General features: G+C 42.8%; 1 protein-coding gene across 1 annotated transcript in view; it reads left to right on the top strand.

The window, feature by feature from the left end:
* LOC123830592 (ubiquitin-conjugating enzyme E2 E2) overlaps positions 1 to 24,889 on the top strand; it is a 260,315-nt gene extending 235,426 nt beyond the window's left edge. Inside the window, exon 6 of the mRNA XM_045856985.1 lies at positions 24,039 to 24,889. Within this exon, the coding sequence (XP_045712941.1) occupies positions 24,039 to 24,136 (98 nt within the window). The 3' untranslated portion in view covers positions 24,137 to 24,889. The remainder of the gene's footprint in view (positions 1 to 24,038) is intronic.
* The last annotated feature ends 571 nt before the right edge of the window (positions 24,890 to 25,460 follow it).

Below are 25,460 nucleotides of genomic sequence, written 5' to 3'. Positions count from 1 at the left end.
AAAAAAAAAAAAACACTGAAGAAAATCACACCTAGGCACATCATATCAAATTGCTGAAGAGTGGTAAAAAGAAATTCTTGAAAGCATCCATGGAGGCAGTGGAGGAAATGGTCATGTCAATACAGAGAAACAAACAGTGATAACAGCGAACATCTAGTCAGTAGCTATGCAAATGGGAGGACAGTGGAACTGCATCATAACAGTACTAAAAGAAAACCATCAACCTAGAATTCGATATCCAGTGGAACAGCTGCCAGAGAGGGGGGTGGGGATGAAAGATGGTGACGGAATTAACCGAAGAACATTGATGCACAGCCCATGGACACAAACAACAATATGGGGATTGACTTGGGGTGGGGAGAGGGTGGAGCTGGGTATAGGTGGGGAAAGGGAGGAAAAGCAGGAACAACTGTTAACAGCATAAACAACAAAAACAAAACTTAAAAAAATGTTTTCAATAAAACATACCAAAACTCACAAACATTCTAAAGTAAAATTTGGTGTTGGAGAAAAGCCTTTATAAGCAAGATAAAAATACAAAGGGCACAAAGGAAAAAATATTAACAGGTGTGACTACATAAAAAATTTTTATGTTGAAAACCCCATAAATTGTTAACAGACAGCAGTCTTACAAGATATAGACTGGGCAGAGAGTCAGCATCCCTGATACAGAAGCACTAGAAATCAACCAGTAAACAAACAACTCAGTTAAAAGGGGGGCGGATGAGCTAAGCAAGCAATTCATTGGAACAGCTAAATATGACCAGGAAACACATTAAAACTCTAATACCAAGTAAGATTTCTTTTAAATCACTGGATGGACAAAAATAGAAAAGTTAACGTTCTATGTGGGGAAGGTGTAGGGGAAGGCATGAAGGCATGCTTATTTGTGGGAATACAGATTAGCACATTTTTCCAGGACCCTTGGGAGGTACTGTCAAAATGTAAAATGCACATAACTTCTGACCAATGGCCTCACTTCTAGGAATCCGTCCTGTGCAAATCACTCACAAATCCTAGTGATGCTGATGGATATACGTACAAGGAGTACTCCACAGCATTATCTATAATAGCAAAGAACTGGAAAAGTTCTTAATGTGCATCACTAGGGAATCGTTAAATAGAATATTAGATACATGCAGCTGTGAGAAAGAGAAAAAGGAAAATCTACAGTATTGTGTAATTTGATCTGTTAAAAACAAAACTGGCCATAAACACCCTCACACGTGTTTTTGACTATAAATGTATAGAAAAAGCATGGAAATATACATACCAAACTGCCAAAAAGCAGTTAACCTCTGGGGAGTTAGAATTTGAAGGGATAAAGTAGGAAAGAAGGATTTTCATGGTTTACTTTTACATTTTATTGTTTGAATTTTTAAGAGTAAATAATTTAAAATTTTATATAACTGAAGTTTTAAAAAGTAAATACCAGTAAATTACAATGAGAAAGCCTAAAGTTAAATTTTACTTGGCAAAGGGGCCAGTTTTTAAGTTAGATTTTGACATTTTTAAGTTGCTTTTAATATTTTTACATTTATTCAGGTGGAAATAGGAAGGCGGTGGGGAGGATTGGGGGGTGGGCTGGGATGGGAGTAAAAGACAGAAAACTGTACTTGGACAACAATTAAAAAATGAAAATGCTATTCAAAAAATATTTTTACATTTATTCAGCTCTTTATGGAATGTGTAAATGCTTAAGAATCAACTAGCATGTCTTGTGTTTAATTAAAATGAAAATCTCCCATGTTAAACTGGGCAGAAGCTTAAGTCAGCTGCAGTGGAGATGGGCAAAAGGCTGCCCTGTCCCAGCGTGCAGCAGGTGGTGGTTCCGGGGCCGTACTGTGTAAGCTTTCTCCGTGCCCTTCATAGTATTAAAGCATCTGTTTTCATTTACTCTAGTCCTTCCTGAAATTATGAAGTTTCTCTCTTTTTCTTGAGGAATGACTTCTTTTTATGAGTAATTAGTAATGTGTGTTTATTGCTTACTTTGGACTGTGTTAAATTTACAGAGAATTAGAAACTCATTAGTAAATAAAAATAACAACACTTTTCAGAATTGAGAATTGAATTTCACTTCTTTCAAAGGGCTTTAGTAAGGAAGCGTTGCCTCCGCAACTCCCGTGCCGTGAGCGGGGGGTGCTCCTGGGGGTGTGCTTTGGAGAACAGGGAAGTGTGGGAACAGGCATCACGTCCCATCTGAGCATCAGGGGGAAATGAAACCCTCTGTTTCTTTCCAGGTCTCCCTCATTGATAACTAGAATGCTTTGGGGGGAGTTTTAATGTTTACTTTAAGTGTACAGTATATATTTATGTTAATATATGTGTCCTCCCAGTGACAGACATCACCATTGTAGTAATAAACCAGAAGATAGGATGAAAACAGAATTGTTTTTAACACTAAGAAGGAAATTCTTATGTGGCTGTGACTTTTCTTTCGTAAATGTTCTCTAGTCTGATGCTCTTTAAAAGTTACAGAGGCAGTGGGAGTTCGTGCGGTTCAAGTAGTCAGGCTAGTTAGTGATAGCGTTATTCTCTCCGTGCTGGCATCCCACCCCTGAAAAATCTCCTTACAGTGTGGATTTGCTGTTTGTGGCTCCCAGGAGGTCAACCTTAGGGCTGACTTAAAGCTGTAATTACGCATCCACATGGCCACAGTTCATTTCTCACCAGCCAACATTTGATTTCATTGTCCGTGAAAATAAATGTGTTTATGATGTGAAGAGACTTAGAAGAAGATCTTGGTAAATCTCAGTTAGTACCAGGGTGTGGAAGGTGCATGTGGTAAAGGGTACTTGAACCAGAGCAGATCCTTAGGCATCACCCAGGAGGCCCGGTCACTCTCAGGGTCACCACTGGGCTCCAGGGGAAAGAGTGTCCTGCAGGTTGTTCCCAGGGAAGCCGAAAGCATCGCCCTTCAGGAAATCACCATCCAACAGCAATCTGAATGTATTTAATGCCAGTGAATTTTATGTACTCAGAAATGGGTAAAATGGTAAATTTTATGTTATGTGCATTTTACCACAATGAATAAAATTTTTATTTTTTTTTAAGATTTTATTTTTTAGAGAGAGGGGAAGGGAAGGAGAAAGAAGGAGAGAGAGAGATCAATGTGTAGTTGTCTCTCGTGCACTCCCTACTGGGGACCTGGCCTGTAACGCAGGCATAAGCCCTGACTAGGAATCGAACCAGCGACCCTTTGCTTTGTAGGCCCATGTTCAACAGTAAATAAAATTTTTAAAGAATCACCATCCACTTTTTACAATCTTTTCCTTAGATTACCAGAGGGCCAGAGGAGTTGGGGGGGGGGGGCGGATAGAAGTGGGTAAAGAGGGGATAAATTTTGATGGAAAGAGATTTGACTTGGAGCGATGAACACGCAGCATAAGGATGATGTGGTATAGAGTTGTACACCTGAAACCTACATGATTTTATTAACAGTGCCACCCCAATAAATTCAATAAAAATAAAATAAAAGCAGCTCCCTAGAAACACCTAACAGCTTATCCTGAAGGTTAACCTGTAGAGCAACAGTTTGATCCAGAAAGGGGAAGACAGGAAAGGAATGCTGAGAAGCAAGCCCTCTCTGCTGCTGCCCCTGAAATGGAAGCGTTAACACCCAGGCAGCAGTGAGGGTAAGTAGTGGCTGTGGGCTTGCTTGTATCGCCTGGTTTGGTGATGGTAATGATCATGAATATGCTAATAACAACAGCAGCAACAGCTGCCCGATTTTGAACCTACTGAATAGCAGACACTATTCCGTGCCTCTCGTTAGTTTTCTCACTGAATCTTCTCACTGAATCCTCTGAACCACCCTGTGGGCTGGCACAGATGTTTTTAATACTCACTTTTTGCAGATGAGGAAGTCAGGTTCCGAGAGTTTAAGGTAATTTGTCCAGATAAGGGTCAGAACTGGGATTTCGATTAAAGGAGTTTGACTCTAGAGCTTGAGCTCCTGACATCTGGGTCACACTTTCCCAACCGCGGCCTCTGTGTGACACAGCTGAGGGGTCGCTTCGGGGCACCAACACCACACTGAGGCCTTAAGCTTGGTTACTTGGTTGTTCAGCAGACATTGACCAAGCTCTGCTTCAGGCCCAAGGCCAGGGCAGGAAGGAGGGAGTAGTTAATGTAATTTTAGGTCAGAGTCTCTGCTCTGGAGGTTAAAGTACAAAATTTTGACTGTAAGTGTGCCATCACTTAAAACCAGAGCTTGTGCTCACCCTGAGGGCCGCCGTGACCCGTGATGGAAGCCCTCTGCCTCAGGACGCCTGCCCTGCCAGGACGTGCTGCAGTCAGGAACCGCTCCCCACCCGCACCGTCCTGTGGCTGGGACACAGGTGCTCCCTTTGGGGGAGCCCAGAATGCTTTTATTAGCATTTCTGGAGTGTTCGTCCTTCTGTCTGTTTGGCCCGGTAGGAGGCTCACAGCAGTTACCATATTTTGCTGTGTATAATGCACTTCCATGTATAGTGTGCACACCAGTGTTTTGGGCCCAGACTTTCAGGAGGAAAAAAACTTTTCATCTTAATTTTTTAAATCAATTTATTTATTTATATTCAGGAACAAAACCGATTATCATAATATTCCAGGGTATTATTTTGCATATGTGTATCATTACTGCTTTCTAGAGTTACACTTTTAACGTATAAGCATAAATAAAAAATTAGAAACACTTCTAGTGTTTTACAGAATTAGTACTATTCATGTATAATGTGCATCCTTCTTTCTCCCTCAAAAACTTGGCCAAAAGTGGGCATTACACACAGCCAAGTACGGTAATGCACAGGGTGCCTAGGGGATGGGGTCAGGACATAGCAGTAACTCGGGTCTTTCTCAGTCATCAGACTCCCTCACCAGGGAGGGTTTGTAATAGCCAAACGCATGAGACCCAAGAGGTGAAATTTCCACAACATGTGCCACCACCCTTCAATCTGCCTCAAACAGAAGTGCTTTGTCTCCTAGAGCGCCCCACCCCCAGTCAGAGGGCCCTGCTGGTCTGTACAAAGCGAGCCTAAAGAGAAAGCGGAGCTCTGTGGGCAAGATCTGTGAGGGTTTAGGGCAGATCACCCTCAAACATGGCATTGTTACTGAGTGATTTGTTCACCACAAAAGCCCATCATAGCTCACTCACATGCACATTATAAAATGTGCCCATCACACTCAGAAGCTGCAGGAACAGAATTTTAATTGTGTGCTCAGGATTGGCCAGCTTGGGGTGAGGTGAGGGAAGCTACCTTCGTAGTTCTGAAGCACCTCAGAACCTTTCTGCAGGTAAGACAGGAGTGATGTGTAGATGCTCCCTGCATTCGTGCCATGTAGCATCCACTTCTTCCTGTGTATTCTGCCATCTGCCAGCGTTGACATCTAGTGATTCCAAGGTTCCGGTAACGTTTCCAAGGTCCCTCTCGCTGCAGCCCATCTTGCTCTTAGCATTGTAACGGCACTCAGCAAGTCTGCAGCTGTGAGCCATGTCCGGGGGTTAGCGGTCTTTTCAAGTCGTTCTTCATCTGCCCCAATCTGATTTTGACAGTATTCCATGTATATACTCTGCCATACAAACTGTTCTCACGGACTTCTGGATGCAAGAAATTTTCCTGTTCACTATTAAAGCAGTCACTTTCAATTGGCCTATTCATAAAGAGCCATCGCAGTTATTATTCATTACTATAAATTTAGAGAATGCTCAGGCACTCAGCTCAACATACTTATTCCTAGTGCTGAATGTCAGAAGGAGCTGTGTTAGGCACTACAGCTGGGGCTTCTACAGTCTCCACCGCCACTGTTGTTGCTGCCATGACTGGAAATGTTCTCCTAGCCAGGTACAGTCTATGGAAGGTAGGTCAGATGTAAGGGGAGTGCAGAAAAAGTATGCTGTCTCACTGGGGCTTGGAGGGGGCGCAGTTAGAAAGGGTGGGCAGCTGGGAGAGGGTTACTTTAAAGGAGTACAGGACAGAGAACTGTGGGGATGAGAATGTGAGAAGGATTAGTGATGAGAGGGCCGGCATGCTGGGCAAGGGTGATGGGATATGAAACATGGCTTGCTGTGAATGGCCAAAAGGCATAGGAAGAGCAGCCCCTAAGGGTGTGCTGTGCATTGAACTGGGTCCCCCAGAATTCTGTGTGGGAGGCCTAACCACCAATGTGACTTTATTTGGAGATAGGACCTATAAGGAGGTCATTAAGGTTAAATGAGGTCGTAAGGGTAGATCCCTGATCCAGTAGGATTCGTGTCTACATAAGAAGAAACCAGAGATGCCCTGGCCAACTGGAGCGTCATCCTGTACACCAGAGAAAAAAAGTTTGTGGGATCCATTCCCAGCCAGGGCACACACCTGAGTTGCAGGTTCCGTCCTCCATGGGAGTGTTCACAGGAGGCAGCCTATCGATGTTTCTCTCACATCAGTGTTTCTCTCCTTCTCTATCTTGCTCTTTCCATCCCTCTCTCTAAAATCAGTAAACATACCCTCGGGTGATAACTTATTTTAAAAAAAGACCAAGGAGTGCTCCCTCGCTCGCTGCCACCTGAGGACATGGAGAAGGTAGCTGTCCACAAGCCAGGAGGAGAGGGAAGTTTGGTTTCCCTCACTGGAAACCAAACAGGCCCCCACCTTGACCTTGGTCTTCCCAGCCTCCAGAACTCTAAGTTTAAGCCGCCCAGTGTGTGGTATTATGTTATGACACCCAAGCAGATTGATACAGAGTGTATATAAAGTTTCCATTGAAATGTTGGTAAAAATATTCCGCATTCATGTACCAATTCCTAGAGACTGCGGGCGTTGGCTAGACCTGTTCAGACCTATTCTAAATAAATTTCCTCAATAAATTTATCTACAACACAACACTATCCACTGGCTTCAAAAGACAGTTTGGTGTTTTGTTTTATCCCAAGTTTTTGACAAGGCAAGAATTGATCTTCCTCCTCCTCTTGCTCACTGCCTGTAACATGTCCAGCCAGCATTATAAAAGGCTCATGGTGAACGTGTCTTTAACTGAATTAAGAGTCCCTATTATTGAGGCACTAGGTGAAGAAAGCCTACTGTAGGAGAGCAACCAAAGAGAGGGCTTTGAGTTTGAGCATGTCCACGGCTCCAAGAACTGAGGAGTCGGGGGGTATTGAAGATGCCTCTGTGTGTGTGTGTGTGTGTGTGTGTGTGCGCACCCGCCCCCCCCCCACCCCCCACTCTGCAGCTCAGTGTCTGCACAGTCCACAGCCCCAGCGCCCTTCACTGTGGACAGAATCCAGATTGCTGTTTATTTCACAGTGACTTTTTTACAAATTAAACTTTGAACTTTTAAGAATGTTGCCCTGGCTGGCATACCTCAGTGGATTGATCACGGGCCTGTGAACCAGAGGGTTGCTGGTTTGATTCCCAGTCAGGGCACAGGCCTGGGTTGCGGACCAGGTCGCCAGTACGGGATACTTGAGAGGCAACCATACATTGATGTTTCTCTCCCTCTCCCTCTCTTTCTCCTTCCCTTCCCCTCTCTCTAAAGATAAATAAATTCTTTAAGACAAACAAAAAAACCCCTCATCTCTTAGCCTTCAGCATTAAAAAAAAAACAGAATGTAAGGTTTTGTGGCATCTCTGTTAGCTGACCTCATCTCTCCCATCAGTTTTCACCACATGAATTCAAGCACAGTCTAAAATGTCCTTCAACTACCATCCAAGTCTATGGCTAGGAATCATGCAAAACAACATTGACCTCTAGTTGACTAAAACCCTAGAAGCCTTGTGTTCCTGCATTCCCTGCCATTTTCAGCCTGTCTTTCAACCTCCAAAATATGTAGGTGTTGCCATAGGAGTCAGTCATTCTGTAGCAAAATGAATTTTTCAAAATGTGTTAATAGTATTTTCCATATAAAAATTTCAAATGTAAAGAAAAAAGTTCTTTATTTTCTCAATTTTAACAAATATGTTCTTGCTGATTCATAATCACCTTGATCGTAACCACCCTAGGGCCGTACAGATGAAAGTCGAAGACGACTTCAGGAGTGTTCTCTTGTGTCTCAGTCATAAAGTCGGCCTGTGTTCTGTAAGTAAGAGGAATCAGTAAATTGACTTGTTTCCATTGTTCATATAGCCCAAATGGCTCTAAATTGCCTTTTTATGGAATAATAGAAACCTCTGATCATGCTTTAATAAAAATTCTACTAGATCAAGAATCAATGATGTTATAAACTTTATAACTTTTTTAGGGGGCTAGGGGAGAAGCACAAAGACACATGACTCGTGGGCGTGGGGTGAAGCAGTCTCTCAACACAGATGAGTGTCCGAGTTTTTTCAGCACTTTACCAAAGTGCTTTAACATGCTGGCAGCCAAAACCGTGGGACCTTTGCTGATGTCGGTGGTTTTGAATCTCGCATGTACATGAACGAACTGACACACTTGTACATGGATTGTACACTAACCATGTGAAGTGGAGCATTCGTTTCTGAAGGAGGGAGTTTGGTTTTCTAAATGCCCCTGTTCTGTTCCTGTTTTTCCCCGATCATTGGCAATCATTCTTTAGATGTTTTTAGACATAAAGCAGCCCTCTCCAAAGCTGTGCCCAAAGGTAAGCGTGAAGAGAAAGCAGGTTAGAATTGTGGATATTGTTTTAGTATTAAATAACCAGCTGATCCTAGGTTTGAGACAAAGCCAAGTAATGCCAAGTATTATTATGGGCATTACTTAGGTTTATATGACATTAAAGATTCACCCTTATAAAAAATGTCACACAAACTTATGGTTTAGAATTGTATCCTTTACACCACTCACATGGCTTGAGCATGTTTATCTCAGGATACCAGCATTTCTTCTATATAATCAAAATTTATGTTTTAAATTTATTCATAAAAGTCCTACAGAATTTAATTTTAAAACAAATGTTAACATGCTGTGTTTCCAAAATAGTTCATGCAGAATTGGTATATTATGTAAAATTATTCCTTTCTTTACCTATCAGTCATGTACTTGATGTGATTGATGAGATTCAGCTTCCTCATCACTCACTTGCCTTTCCAAAGATAAAGAGCATAGCAGACCTCATCCGTAAGTTTCTCAAAGGCATGTTCTCAGTTCTTTATTAACGGGTTACTCTGTCACTGTATTTCTCTACCCTCTTGTCCGCAAACGAGGCTTAAGTAGCCTTCTGTGGAGTTCATAGCGATCTGACAAATTCCATTAGAAAGTCAATTTAGCTTTTTGTTTCTCTTGGCATCAACACACTGGGTCAGCCTCCGTCTGAGGGGAGCATGTCAAAATGGTTGTCTGACTGCATTTCTCATTGTTATTCTCTGGGGTGATATCCCTTGAAGGTCATATTATAGATCGTTTTATCAAAGGAATGTCAACAATAGTAGCTGGGCGAGGGTTGGTTCCACCTAATCAGATATGTCCTCCAAAGCCACTAGCAGCTTGATGCCCTAACAAAACCTGGTTGCCAAAATACTTCACCATGACTTTGGGCTAGTCTCAGACTTCCCATGTCCAATCTGCACATTCGTTCTCAGACCTCAAAAGTACATGGCTTAATGCCTTTTATTCTGTAAGCACAGGGTGAAAGCCGGGATAAATGCAAGTGTGCAAACAGTGTGTCACTCTACTATTGCTCCTCTGCACTGCGGTGCACCTGAGCAGATACATGAGCAGATGCGCGTAGCTGTAAGTATGCACCCACTGTTTTCTGTTTGAAGCTTGAGTCTCAGACTTATTTAAAAGCAAGTCTGATAAATGAGTCCAGTTGCTATCTGGACCATCCTGAAATCAGTCTCTAAGAAAAGGAGGTTCAGAGTAACAGCCCATCAGCAGATTGTCCCTAGAGTGGGCTCACCTGTGGTTAATTTATAGAATCTCGTCTAACTTTAGTCTAACTTGTAGTATATTATAGGTCAGGGGTGTCAAACTCATTTTCACCAGCGGCCACATCAGCCTCACAGTTGCCTTCAAAGGACTGAATGTGATTTTAGGACTGTGTAAATGCAACCACTCCTTAACACTTAAGTGAGCTCGGCACTGCTGTGGGGTAGAACAAGGTGCCGGGCCGGATAAAACGAGGTGGAGGGCAGATTCAGCCCTTGGGCCTTGTGTTTGCCACCTGCATTACAGGTGGATGGGAGGGATGATGTGGACCAGCTTTCTGAATATAACATGGTTAGTTTCCTGGCGTCGGTCTGCTGGCCATTGCCCGTCCAGTCTGGGCACGCTGCTCTGCACGCTGTTGCAGCACTCGTGTTCGCTGAAATCTGCTCATCTGATGTTATCTGTTGACCAGTTCAACTGCTGAAACTAAATTTTTATAGACAGCCTTTATTCCCGTGATAGGATATTAAGTACCATGTCCTAATGAGATCAGTCAAATAAATCAGTCAAATAAATCATCAGAAAACTGAAGTCTCAACAGAGCATAATGTAATGATTTGCTGTAAGTAGGGGCCGAACGTATTGAACTCCACGGACTTTAGTTTTGACAGATTAAAAATAACCAGCTAAAGAAATTAAGCACTGAAGCTTTATTTTTATGTTGTCCCTAGAGAAACAATTAATTCATTTTTATTTTGGTTTATAACTTGATTATAAATTGAGGATTGGCTTGTCAGTACATCCGTGTACCTTTTAAGGAATCCAAGTGCATCTGATTAGTGAGCATTTAACATCACCCCCAGGGGCAGGTAGTCCCAGAGAGCCCCTTGGTATGGAAGGCATTAAAAACTTGTTTTTACTGCCTTGTAATCAGCCTTAACTATGACCTGTCACCCCCACACTAGATTACCTGGCTGAGGGGCCGGGGGGCGGGGGGGGGTGGCTTTCAGTGTCAAATACCATGTATGACTAGACTAGAGACTCAACCGTAGTACAAATGAGAATTAGACTTAAATTACTAAGCTAATTTTCATTTCCGATTTTAAACAAAATTTAATTACTTGCTTCCAGAAATAAGAGACAGTCGTGTTTAATACTAGCAGGCCCTGTCTGTCCTGCCATAAGAAATTTATACATCCTTCGTTTTTTGTTTTTGGTTTGTTGGTGCAATGTTGAATTAAGGACACAATATCTGCTTGTCACTCTAATAAGAATTCTCAAGGTCTGGATGAGATATTTAACATGAGTTGACACCACTGTGGCTTGTCAGCGCGTACATTAGGAATAACCTCTAATGAAGTTAAACACTGATGCATAATTTTTTTATTATCTTTATAGGAATAGGTTTCTAGCATTATTTTGATTTGTTACTATTTTATATGATTATCCTAGACTGAGTAATTTAAATGTGTACAGATCTCTAGGTACCGGTTGGGCCTAATTTGCAAGTGAAAATACAGTCATTGCTTATGCAAATAGTGAATGTGGTCTCATTCAGAGGCTAAGAGGCTAGTTTGATCTTGAGATACCACTGCTTCTCTAGCTGTTTATTAATACAGCGTTGGAAATCCAGCCTGGTGTGCTGAGCAGGTAGTATTTTCTCTAATGGTTTTCTCTTGAACCTTTGAACTTTGTGTTTTGTCTGGAAGACCTTTAAAAATTTTTCGTATAATTCAGTAAATTTCAAAGTGATAACTGTAAGCAAGAATCCTCACTAAAAGTATTCTATCAGTAAAATGTTGGCAAATAGATAAAATTAAAAGAGACAGTCATTCTATTAACGTCGTTTGCCACCAATAGTCATTGAGGTGTGTATTTCCTATAGGACTGCACTTTGTGCCTGGTGTTTTCCCAGACCTGAGTCAGACAGGACAGCATCATCAGCGCCATCACAAAAGCAGAAATTTGCTTTTGTGATCTCTGACAAAATGGAGCAAAACTTGACAGGCCTAGATGGTTGATTTAACCTTACCCTAAAAAATGTATTTTTCTAAAATCATGATTCCTAAGAACAATCGCCGCAGTGTGTGTGTATGAGAAATGGTTCTTTAAACAAGGAAAACATTATAGATACAAAAGGAACCTAATTTGCAAGTGAAAATAAATTGTTCATGCAGATTTGAGTACATTCTCATTTAGGGGCAGTCTCTTCGTTGCCTCTTTTATTCGCCTCCCCCCAAAACACCTCTAGACACATAATCACTATGCAAATCTAGTCAGCATATTTACACTAGAAACAAATGTAACCAATTGCAGAAAAATAGGTGGAGCTGTTTTAAGCATTCCTTAAATCTCTCAGGGCAAGAGGGTAAATTAAACTTGGTAAGCCTACTATAAAAATAACTATTTTAGAATTTCAATATGGTTGTGTAATTTAGTATTTGTTACCAGATTCAATTTGAACACCAAAATTTAGCTTCCAAAAAATACTCCCAATGAACACTGTATCTGGGGACCTGTAACTGTGCCCACCACACAAGCATTTAACACTTAGGTCCCCAGCATGTACCACTTCGTGCCGAATCAAGAGTGGCCTTTCCATGTCCAAAGAGAATCCCATGGTCTGACCAGTCTCGAATAACTACAGGGGCAGGTCCACACCCTGCAGGTGAGCTCCTGTCCCCGGGATGGAAAGCGTCGTCCCTCCTACCCCTTACTGGTGTGTGTGGTCGTGGCCAAGAAGCCAGCTTTCTGCAATTTATTTTCCCACTTTTAATGATGAATCTCGGGGAAAGAAATAAAGTAGTGTGATGTGAGTGTTACAATGTTTGAAAAGCTAAACATCAGTGAGGGTCAGACTTCCCTGAAGAATGACTACACCGCTAGCTACTTGGGAAATAGCAGTGAAAACCGGGCTTCTGAGCAGGGGGTGGAACAGATACGGTGTGTGTCAGACACCGCTGGGCACGTGTGGCAGAGGGACTGTGGCTTTCAGCTCTGCGATGGAAGAGCCCAGAATCTCTCCTGCTCGCAGAGCAACTAAATTATACACATATTCTTTTGTTCCAATTATTTTGATAGTTTAATTTCTTTCTACTAAGTATGGTCTCTGTAGCTCCCTTTGAAAATGTACATATCTCTGGAAAAGATGGCACATTAGGTGATAGTCGCACTGCAATCAGGTATATGAACATTTCCTGTGGAGAGAAAGAGCTGTGTCAAATACCCCGGGGAATTAGCCAAATGGGGAGGGAGTCAACCCCATACAAGCTGGATTTCCCCTGCCTTTGTAAACAAAGTCGCTGTGTAATCAGAGAGAAGCCCAACTTTGAATGACTACATCAGTGATGAGTGAGAAAGTTGAAGAGTGTTGATATCTGTCCTTGTCCCAAAGTAGGCCTGGAGAGAGAGAGAGAGAGAGAGAGAGAGAGAGAGAGAGAGAGAGAGACAGAGACAGACCTGAAGCTGGGCTGAGAAGTGTCAAGGTAAGAAAGGTCGGCAGGTTACAGCAGCAAGTTCGGCAGGGCTTGTTAGGAGTAATCAAAGACCTACTTAGGGAAGCAGCAGGAAACCGAGGGCCTGGTTTCCACCCAAGGGAGGTTACAGGGGCCATCTGGCCAGGGAGAAGTTGTCTTAACTCTGCAAAGGTTTAAAATCCGGTTTAAAACGCCGATCGGAAAACCCCCACAATGAGCAGTGTGATCTTGTTCCCTCTCTCACATGTGGGAGGGGTGATTCTGCCCCAGTAGCTCAGCATCATTTTAAAGGAGTTAACAATGTACTCGCAGATTACTTTGGCAAGTGCTTCTGCCACCTCTTTTCTTTCTTCCTTTCTGTGTTTCAAGAGCCCTCCTCATGAGATCAGTGGCTTCCAGTTTCTTCCTTAGAGACTGACCTCCCTAGGGAAGACTAGAATGTCAATGCAGGCTGACCAAATTGTTGTCAGGAGTTATTTGTTGCTCATGAGGCTATTGAAATGGAAACCAGTTCACACTGATGCATCATTTTAATGCCAGCACTTTACACTAAGTGAGCATGAAGTTCTTCATCAAGAATTTTTGGTTTTGAACAGCAATTTCACGCTATTCTATGTTATAATGTTCTCTCACAGAAACTTGTTTGCTTCCTTTGGAAAGTTCTGTCTCCTCCACTAACAGTGAGAACCAGAGAGGAGGGCAGAACTTTAGAACGGCGCCTGCTGGAGATAAAGGATGATTGGAGCATTGAAAAAATACTTTAATGGGTAAAAAGCATCTGAAACATCAGACAGGTTATTGGCAAAAATGCATTATTGTGCATAGTTGGTCTTTGCCGCTGGGGCTCTGGGTGGGGGAAGGTGGGTGAGTGGGGGGGGCGGTGGGATAGAAAGTTTTGAAACAGGGACCTTGGGCCTCGCATGACCAGATTTGTGTCTTTAAAGACTAAAAAGCTTCATTCATCTGAGAATAGACAGAATGAAGGCAGGGAGACATTCAGGAAGGTATTTGTATGGTCCAGGTAAGAGAAGACAAAGACCGTGCAGAGGAAGAAGAGGGGAAGGGCCAAGAATCCCCTGGACTTCGTTTCCTAACCACTATGACAGCATCACTAGTGACTGTGTGAACCTGACTGCACCCGGCCTTCCACAAATTTCCAGGGCAGACTTGGTGAACAAGAAGGATGCATTTCAAGACCAGCAAGTGTTGTTTAGTCAGGTCATGGTATCCGGTGGGTCACCCCACTAAGCAGTCTCCCATGTTCTGCTAGTAAGAAAATGGGACACAGGGCTCCCAGTTTACCATCTGGGATATATTAGAATTTATTTGGACATGGGTCTTTACCTGTATCAGAAGGGTACAGGAAGAGTCTGAATCCTAGAAATAGACCTGTCCACTTGGCTGAAGCAGAAGTAGGGAAGAAGCAAGACATATGGAGAAAGTTCGGTCTGGTGGTAGAACATGGTGCTCAAAGACTTAAAACAACAGTAGGTTCAAGTTCAGGCAAGATGTCTGAACTAAAACAAGAAACTCCTGAATATATACTAAATGTAATAATCTTTACAAGTTGTAAGGATTGAAACTTCCAAAGACTAAAAGAAGCAGCTAAGCAGGGAAGCTTGAAGACAAAGCAAGAAGTCACTTTTAGGAAGTAGATCATATTATCTTCTTTAGACTTAAAGCAGATATAGCTAAATACAAAACCACAAAAATAATGACTCTGGGGATGTTCAGATGCTTACCATCTCAAGTCAGTGACTGGGGAGCCGCTGATCCTATGCATGTGAATGTCATGGAGGCCCAAGCGTCAGAAGGAGAAAGGACGACCAGCTAGGAACCTGATACCACCCACAAACTAAATTCCATCCTGACCAGGGGGTCTGATTACTCATTGATCCATTATTAAACACTTTGCGAAGGTCACCTACAGTGCCACCGGCGCTCTCTGGTTTTTGATACAAGACTGAAAAGGAGACACTGCCTGCCCTCAAGGAGAGGTGAGAGTCAGCAAGCAGAGTGCTAAGTGCCTCTTTGGTAACGGCTGGTTCAGCAGAGGACTCAACAACATCCCTTTTGGAAGAGAGGTTAAGAGCAAGACCTCAGCCCAAATCAATGGCCACCCCTTCGGTGGAAAGTCATTCCTCAGCATGGACAGTGTTCATGGGACTCCCCAGGCTGCCTCAACCACAGATTTTCAGCACTCAGACGGGCAGGATGACCTAGTAAACTGAAACCACCGAGATACAGTCCAGCTCTGGCTCCGAGCGGGTTATTTATATCTCTCGACTTGGGTGCAGATTCCCGGACGCAGTGGAGACTGCGGCCACGTGTGGTGTCTGAGGCGTGACTGCTGTGTTCACACCTCCTCACCCACCTCCTGCCCCGCTCCGAGCTCCTGACCAAGGGTGTGAGCAGTAAAGACATCTGAGATGGAAAGTGGTGTATTAGTGTAGTTTGTAGTGGATGGACAACATTTGAGAAGCATGGGATAAAAATAATTTTTTTTAAATTTTGAAGAAAAGATGTGCATTACAAACAAGCGTCATTAGATTATTGTTGTCGTTTTTCACTTTTGTCAGGGCTGCAAGTAGCAGGAAGAGGATCAGGATAATTTTTGGTCACTTATAGCCAGAGACCATGAGGAAAATACTCCAGTAAGAATTATTTTTCATGGTTAGCACAAACAAATGTTTGTGGAAAATACAGAGGTAGGCAAAAGTAGGTTTGCAGTTGTGAGCACACAAAACAGTTTATTCTTGTATTATTATTTATTCTCATATTATTTATGTTTTCCATAGGAACAACTGTAAACCTACTTTTGCCCGTGTGTGTGTGTGTGTGTGTGTGTGTGTGTGTGTGTGTGTGTGTGTGGTAGTGTGTTGTAAACTAGATACCTGGTCAGTATAGGCCAACTGGCTGTCAACTATTCTCCCTTTAAAATCTGGCATCATTTACTGACACGTGTCGGTGAGGGTGTGGAGAGTCGGAACCCCCACACATTGCAAGCGGGATATAAACAGGTGCGGCCTCTTCAGACGGCACTTGGCCGTTCCTCTGATGGGTGAGTGTGAAGTTACCGTGTGATCGAGCAGCTCCTCTCCTGGGTGTGTACCCGAGAAAAATGAAAACACGTCCGTGCAAAACTTGCATGCAGATGTTCATGGCTGCGTTATGCACGATAGCCGAAAAGTGAAAACAGCCCGCGTGTCCGTGAATGGATGAACATGTTAACATATACTCGTTAGCATATGTTATCATATACTCATAACCTATATGTTAACATATAGGATATTATTTGGCAATAAGAAGAATAAGAAGGGATGAAGGACCGATGCGTGCTGCAACATGGGCGAACCTTGAAAACATTATGCTCAGTGAAGGCAGCCAGTCAAAAACACCACATGTTGTGTGATTCCATTTATGTGAAATGTCCAGAATTGGCAAATGCATATAATACAAACGGACAGTGTGTTCCTGGGTGTCTAGGACTAGAGGATTTGGGGTGATGAGCTGATGGGTACAGGGTTTCTTTGGGGGATGATGGAAATATTCTAAAATGGATCAGAGGGTCTGGCACATAGTTCTGTGAATGTACCAAAAACCACTGAGTGCACATATTAAACAGGTAAATTGTGTGGTATGTGAATTATAGCTTAATAAAGCTGCTGTTTTTTTAAAAATCTAGCTTTAGTATCTCAGCATCTCTTGCTCTCTTCAACTTACTGCAGCCACAGCTTTTTGCCATGGTATTTTGGGGAAAGTAATGTGTGACTCTGTGGTATCCTAAGTCCTCTAATGTAAGGTTAGCTCCTGAGTTCCTTAGGAGTTATTGCTTACCTAAGCCTGGCTGCAACCGCAATGCAATAGCACCATCTGTGCTGTTCTTTAGATGAGTTCATTCTAAAAGATCGCTTTATATTTCAAGATGCGCGTTGATTTAATGTACATAGCACTGCTGTGTAGGCTCATTGGATGGGTGTTCAAGTTTAAAAAACATTGGGTCGACATATACTTAGGTTATAGCCAATGCATTGCTTATTGAGCAGTCTCGATGCAGGAGGCATTAACATGGAATGGTTTTCATTTTCTCCAGTCTCCCTGCCTCAGGCCAGGTTTTGTTGAATCTTGCTTTTCTAACCCTTAACAATATTTAACAGATCTCATAGCACTCAGGTCACTTTCAGTTTATTAGCAGATCAACACAGTCTGGTTTTAAACTCCCGTCTTATACCTGATTGGAATTTAATTTCCTCCTCCCACTCTATCAGGGTAGATGGGACACGGTCTGGTTCTGGGACCTCCTCTCCCTCCCTCTTCAAGGCCTAACTTCCAAGCAGTAGGGACTAGATCACAGAGCAGAACAGTGTCCCTTTACCTGATTTCCCATTCATCCTCTCCACTTCTTTGGCAAGCAATGTCTTGCCATCTGTGCCTTCTGCATGACAGGTGACAAAATGCTGCTTCACATTTGGGTAGTTAAGAGAGCTCACTTTCCAGTTCCCTGATGTGGGATACCTGGCCTGGGCTGCACCTCTGTGGTGCTCCCCCTCCCCCGGCGGTGCCTGGTAATGTCTAGTGACTGTGGGGGCAGGTGCGGGGCGGGGGCATGTGCACCTGCACGTCTGTAAATCCATCGTGCACGTCACTGCTGCACAGCGCACACGTGAACTGTGCGGTGCTCCTCGGTGCAAATTCCACAGGGCCAGTTAAATCTCCCAAACAACTTTCAATAACTTTTGCCAAAAACTTACGTGCTTCCATCTTATGGCTGCAGCCGACAAATGAGTGTGGTTTTAACATGAATGTTGGGTGATATTCCCATTTGAATTAACTGAGACAGAAGTGAAAGGCAAAGGATATTAGAACTTGACTTGTTAGTCAATGTTTGAGCAACTTCTTTGCTGAATAAAGAATAGTTTAAATACTGGAAGAATATATCCTTCCATTTTTCTGCTATTCAAAATGTAAGGACTCTAGATATGATACATTTTTGTACGTTTAATCTGTTTTATTAGCATTTTTCTATCACTTTCTTAATACAGGCAACAAAACAATAAATTAAATCCCAATTTGTAGCATTTGCCAGTTTCAGGCTACATACATGGCCTTCCTGAATGCGTAATTGGGACAAGATGCACAGTAGCACACTGAGTTTTTTCTACAATACAGATAAAATACACATGTTTAAAACTGTGAGGATAAATAGTAGCAGTAAAATAATTAAGAAATGAATCTTAAGTATTTATTACCTTTATAAATTATTCCATTGTAACTTTATATAATTAAATTTTAATAACAGCTGTGTTGAAATTCCTAAAGATTTAAAAATTGGCTGGCCTGCTGGCTCAAAAATACCAGTGCCCCTCTCTAGCTGCATTCTCCTGCGAGCCTCGTAGCTGCTGGGGTGCCCTCCCTGGGAAGCTGCCTTCTCGATGGACCACAGAGGACGTAGCGATGCAGATGCTTCTTCGGTGCTCTCTCTCCTCAGTGCCAGGGGTAAATCAACAGGTCAGCCGCTACGCAGCTCATGTCTGGTTTAAATCTCCAGCCGGGGAAGACACCCCCCATGTTTGCTAGAGAGCCTGTTGGTTCCCTCCTCGCACAGCTGGGAGAGGAGAAGTTGTCTCTCCCATCTGTGTGTTGGTGGGAAGAGGGGAGGCAGGGAAGCCCCACTCCCACACACCCCACGCTCCCAGGGCAGTAACTCTGTATTCCCACAGAGCTTTCTCTCCTTTTCCCTGTTTTATGACAGGCTTCTGGGACTGTCAGAGTCAGCTTTTCTTCTCTTAATAAGTCTTGAGAAAGGTATTACTGTCTTTTATAGTTTTTGGGGTACTCAATACCTCTTTTAGTATCACCAGTTATTAATTCTGGGTTAACAGCATATTTTACTAGATTTTTATGCAGTTTTATTTAGGATTCTCCAATTTAAATCTAATTTCATAATGTCTATTATTTGTTTTAAATTATGGACATGATGATTTTCTCCCTAAATCATTTTATATATACATATATATTATATTTTACATATATATGCACTACGTGTGTGTGTGTGTGTCTTTTCAGGGTACTTATCCATCTTTCTGGTTTGGGTTGGACCTATAATTAGTAGTCAGGTTTCCCCACATTCCAAAATGCAAAAACCTGTACTTTGTCCTACCCAGAGGAATTTAGATTTCCTGTATCTTGATGATGTTCTTCAAAAAGACATGAGGTTTCTGTAACCTTGGGGTGAAATAGCTTTAATTGTTCCAAGTCTCAACCTCATCAGTTTTAGGGTTCCACCAAATATCAAAACATACTATAAAACTACAGCGAGGCCCTGGCTGGGTAACTACATTGGTTAGAGCATTGTCCCAATATGCCAAGTTCGTAGGTTCAATTCCCAGTCAGGATACATACAAGAATCAACCAATGAATGCATAACTAAGTGGAACAACTAATTGATCTCTCTCTCTCTCTCTCTCTCTCTCTCTCTCTCTCTCTCTCTCCCCCCTCCCACCTCCTTCCTTCTCTCCCCTCTCCCATCCTCTCTCCCCCTTCCTCTCTCTAAGAAAATCAGTAAGCAAATTTTTTTAAAAAACTATACTGTGAGAAAAAACAAAGTAAGGCAAAAGATAAACTAACCTATTCAGAGAACTTCAAGTGGAGAATCGGGTCCAGATATGGATAGGAAGCTCGTGTGTGGCAAGGCTGGCACTGCACACAACAGTTACTCTGTGTAAATACAGGAGAATATTTCTGAAATGCCAGAGTGAGTGGAGACTGCCTTCATAAATAAGCATGACATCAAACCAGAAAATACTAAGGAAAGATGGAATTGTTTAACTAGTTAAAAATTTTAGACGTGTACATGGCAAGGACACCACAAACCAGGTTAAAGGACAAGTGACAGACCGTGAGAAAGTCCCTCCTCCACACAAGGTAGGTGAGTAGCACTGACATGGAAGGGGCATCGAATTTACTTTGGCTGAAAACTGAAGAGCCAGGGTTAAAATCAATGGACAGCCTAAGACAAGGATGAATATTCCCCTAATGAAATGATCTTCTGAGATACAAGAGTAAATATGAAATTTATTCTGAGAATTTAAGGAGTATGACTTAACTATTAGAAATTTCATGCTTTTAAAGTTTGTCATTTAGATATGGCAGGATGACATCCTGGCACTTCCAGATGCTAGATGACTCCTTTGTGATACTTAAGTAGATGTTTTCACCCGAGGAAAAGCATGAGTTTTGTGGAGCACTTTTCTCTCTGTGCCAATGTTGGTTGCTGTCAATGGAAATTTTGCTATCAGATCAATAAGCTGTCCTTTTCTCTACTGGTATCAAAGGTAAAGACTGACTTCCTTGACCGTGGCCTCAAAGATTGGGCTGGTGGTGTTGGTACAGTGTCCTCGAAGCACTCCACCAGCTGATGCTGTGTGCGTGCTTTTTTATCAGTGTTAGTGTCTGCAGTGGACGGACCAGCCGTGGGGGCCTGGGCACCTGTGGAAGCTGCAGCTGCATCCTGAGCCTTGGTTTGGGCCTCAGCCGTGGACTTTCGCCAGCGGATCCTGAGACCCTTGGCAATGTGGGCATAAGCGCATTTCCCAAGCTTGGGGTGAGCGAGGCAGGCTAGTTGATTGAGCTCACGCCTGCTGCCCTTTGGGATCTTGGGCTTGGCCTCCTTGGGCTTTACCAGGTCCTTGATAGCCTTGGCACGTGCCTCATGGCTTGGCAGAAATTGCAGGAGACTTAAAGATCAATTTCCAGTGGTGCACTTTGTAGTTTTTCTTTGGTAAAGAGGAATAAGACTGATTGCTGATAATCTCAAAGATTGATTAAGACTTGGGAAAGTAGTCATAATCTAGAAACCCAAAATGATGGGAAATTTTTCCTTCTTTTCTAGAAAGAAATTGTGACAGAAATAAGGTTGACTAATCTATGTTTAAAGACCATTATTTCATATAATATGTCTGTAGCCATGAAATTTGAAAGCTCGTAACAAGATTACACCTTACTTTGGGGCAAAATTATAAATACACCACACAGAAAAGTGTCTTCATTAAATTCACCTCGAGAGTTGCTGGCTACACATCTATGGCATAGTTCCAGCTGTTACTTGTGGTCTCAGCTGTCTTCTATTCTGTAAAAAATTTTAGCATTAAGACCTATTTGATTCATAACACATTTTAAAATTCCTTTGTTCTGTATTTTTGTTTCTTCACTTATTCTTTAACAGATTTAAGAGTTGCATTAATTTGCAGAGATTCACACACAGTAACATTCTTTACAGCATGGTTCATAAAGCACAAAGAAAAATGGAAAGAACCCAAATATCTCTAAATAGGAAATCATTATTAATTCAGATGAATATTAAAAGTGATGAACTAGGTAATTATTGGTATAAAAAATTATTCACCATATTTTTTTAAAAATCAAAAGATTATGAAAAGCTGACTATGAGTTAATCTTTTTTTAATTGTGTGTCTAGAGAAGTCTAGAGAGTTGTCAGTGTTAACAGTACTTTTCTGTGAGTGAATTTACAGATGTGCTTCACTTACCCTTGCTCTCTTGTGCATTGTTGCAGGTGGTTTTTAAAACTATTAACAATTATTGTTTTTATAGTTAGCATGCATAACTTTACAGATGGAAAATATTTCTTAAAATCAAACTTGAAAAGATAAAAGGAACTATCGGAGAAATTCACTGCTATTTAAGCATACAAAAAATTTTCCCATTATGCACGTTATTTTTATTAGCACTCTGCCTGTTTTTGAGATATTCCCCCCTCTGGCCCTACTGAAATAGTATTGACACCTGACGTAACACCTTTCCCCACCTCACAGCTTGCTGTTCCCTATCCTTCATCTGTCTCCTCCTGTCTCCTCTGAGCTGAAACACAGAGCCGTCTCGTTCCTGGACGCCCTGGTGTGCGAGGGTCCAGGCGGAGGGAGCACCCTGTCACTGGCGGTTCTTCGGGCAGTAAGCTCACTCTGCACCTCAGTCCGCTCCTTAGTACAGATGGGGGTTAGGATGTCTCCTTACTATAGAGTCTTCTTAGTTAAACACCTGTCTTTAGTGATGTGGACTGAAAAACTACTGAGCCCAAATGTCATCCTAAGGCTTTGCATTCTAGACCAGCAGTCATTGGAACAGGATGATTCTTTCCAAGGGTAAAGAAATGTGACTCAGACCTCTCTGTGACCTTCTTTAGAGTTCATTACTTAGTCTGAACTGAAGGACCACATTTTCTTAAAGTATCTTGGGACAATTTCCAGGTATTTGGTATCCACGTTTGGTATTATTGATTTTCATCTTCTTTAACTCTGGCTGGGCTGCTTTAAGGGACAGAGTTTCGGTCTCAGCATTTGGACAAGTGAAGGAAAAGAATTGTAAAGAGTAGGCAGACAGGCAACAGTTCTAAACAAACCCAATACTGAGTAATCTCTTCATTGTGTGTAACAGAAGTGGTGTAAAAAACTGGGCCCTTCCTAGAATAATTATAACAAGCTCAACACAAGCCCAAGAAAACTGAAGCGAGGTTTGTTAAAACTTAAGCAAGGTCTTGTCGGGAGGCCTTTCAAAGGCTCAGTTATCATCAGCCTCAGAAGGTCGATGAAAGACGGTGTTTCCGTTATACCTTCAATACTGAGAAGGTGGGACCATGACTATCTCACTAGAATCTCAGAATCTTCCCAAGTTGCGGGCGGCATTAGACCACAGGCACATGTCCATCTTTTCCTTTTTCTTTCCTATTCAATATTAACTTTTGCTAATTTTTTTTCTATTCCCCTTTGATTCCTTCGTATCCACTTGCTCTAACACACCAAATTCTCAACACGGGAACTAAAAATTAGAGGAAAAGTAAAATCAGACGATGTAGGGAAAGGAGTGGATTCTGGGGTCTCCAGAAACCCTAAATTACTTTTTTTTTCTTTGACTATTTTTTTTTATAATTAAATGTTGGTCCTGTCTGGGTAAGAGCCCTGCTCCACCCCTCGTGCAGCCTTGGGCAAGTGACGCGCCCTCTTTGTGTTCAGCTTCCGCACGTGTCAGCTCCCTCAGACGTGCGGAGTTACTGTGTTGAAGTGTTAGGACATGGTAAATCGGTGAGTGGTAGCTATGTTTAACATCTGTCAGTATTTCTGCAGTGAGGAGCTGTGTGGATTTTGATATTCTCATATTTGGGAATAGACTCTCTCCCCACCCCACCCCACCCTAGCACCCCCACGTCCTTGGGGCTCCCTAAGGGCTGCAGCTTGATTGGGTGGAGCTGGGGCTCCTTCAGTGCAGACAGCCCGGGTGCGAGGGCTGCCACCGCTGGGGGTGTAACCCCGGGTGAAGGAGCTACCAGGTTATCCCACCCTCCTCCCTCCCAAGAGATCTCATCAAGGGCCCTGGAGTTCCCCTTCCACAGCCCACCTGTATCTTCTCAGTGAAATACCCACTTGAAATCAAGGGCAGGTGGGTAAGCAGTATGTGGTAGGGACTGGGAGAGAATTAGACTTGACCAGAAACGTGACACGAGGTATCGGTAAAAGCACAGATAGATGATTCTTGCAGCAGCTGGCGTGAAATGTGCTCTGACAATGACAGGTCGTTTGCAGGACATTGCTAAAGTAACATCGTTCCGGGTTAGAGAAGCAGCTTCTTACCTGCCCCTTGCCTACTGCCACCCCCCACATCCTACCCCCAGCCCACCCAGCCTTCCACACACTCCTTCTCTTCCCTGACTTGGAAAACGGAAGAGGTGCTGGTATTTACTGACCCCTGACTCTGCTTCCTTTCCAGCTGACCCTCTGGTGGGCAGCATCGCCACACAGTACATGACCAACAGAGCGGAGCACGACCGCATGGCCCGACAGTGGACCAAGCGGTACGCCACATAGGGGCCCGCGCCCGCGCCTGCCGCCCGCCGGACCTGTGCAAGCACATTCACCAAGTGCATCGATAGACCGACCCAGCCCTCCGGACCTCGGTTCTTATTTTCTTATTTTTATTACGTTGTGAACCGTTTTGTGATGGTATGTCACCCTTCTCTCCCCCTTCTTCCTCTCTCCTCCTCTTCCTTTTCCTTTGCTCTCCCTCCCTCACGTCCCCCCGCCCCGTTCATTTCCTTTTTAATTTCTATTAACTTGAAAGACCTGGGTTCTGCTTTCCCACCGCATTGTGGATGGGAGCTTTGTTTTCAGTGCAAACAATGTTGGATCTGTAATAGTAAGAGCTTTCTTACAAAGCTTTGTGTTCCTGTGTGGTTTTTTTGTTGCTGTTTTATTTGGATTTCTTTTCTTTTATGTGATCTTTGGGGAAACACAAATTCAGAATTATATCTCGTTTCTACTTAAATGTAGTGCTTAGGGTTAATTTTTTGTACTGAAGTCTTTATTGGTGGGTGCATGCTACTGGGAACAAGTTTTTGTACAAAAGCTTCAATCAGAATCACTGTGCATTACTGAGACTCTGTTTATCACTAGCCTTCTGTCCCTCACACAGAAGACGATTGGATTGAACAAAATAATAAGTATTTTGATTTACTTAAAGTGCTTGTAAATTTCTTAGGGACCTGCCACTTTTGACTGTGGATCAGTTGATGTACACTTGTACTATTAAAGCACTCAATAAATCACTGTGGCTGATAAATGCACTCGTGGTAACCTGGCGTTCGCTCTGTATCCCGGTGACCAGTGTGGCCCTACGTGCGGCGAGGCTCAGCTAACTCAATTACACATTCAAGTGCATTTCCCACCCAGACCCCTAATATTTCTTTGTAACTGCGTCACTTAGCATGTGGAATTTCTCCAGCCGTCTGTCAGTAGCCTGATGATTTTATGGTTGTTTCAGGTCACTGTCATTTTACATAATGGCTGGGCGTTCCTTTCTCGGGGACATCCTTTCTGTTACATCCCTCTTCATATGACAGTTAGGAGAGGTGACTCCAGAAATAGCCTCCTGGCGAAAGCGAAGCCCGAGCTGATCATTGTGTTTGACCACTTTTGAACTTACTTCTCTCTCTTCCTTTTTCTCCTAAGATTGTTACAGTGGTGGTCTTTCAGTTTCGGTTTTGTTTTTTCTCCATAATTCTAGTGAAAGAAGTAAACTCAACTGCATCAGTCATGGTCAGCACATTCAGTGATCAGGGTATACAAGTCTGGCTTTGACCTTCAGGCTATTTTAGGGAGACAGCAGCAGGAGGCAGAGGAAACCTGTGTGGTG

This window comes from Phyllostomus hastatus, unplaced genomic scaffold (assembly GCF_019186645.2).
Source record: "Phyllostomus hastatus isolate PE091 unplaced genomic scaffold, TTU_PhHast_1.1 phas_scaffold_129, whole genome shotgun sequence".
NCBI lineage: Eukaryota > Metazoa > Chordata > Mammalia > Chiroptera > Phyllostomidae > Phyllostomus > Phyllostomus hastatus.
Note: the sequence above shows the minus strand (reverse complement) of the source record. Positions and strands in the feature narration are given on the sequence as shown.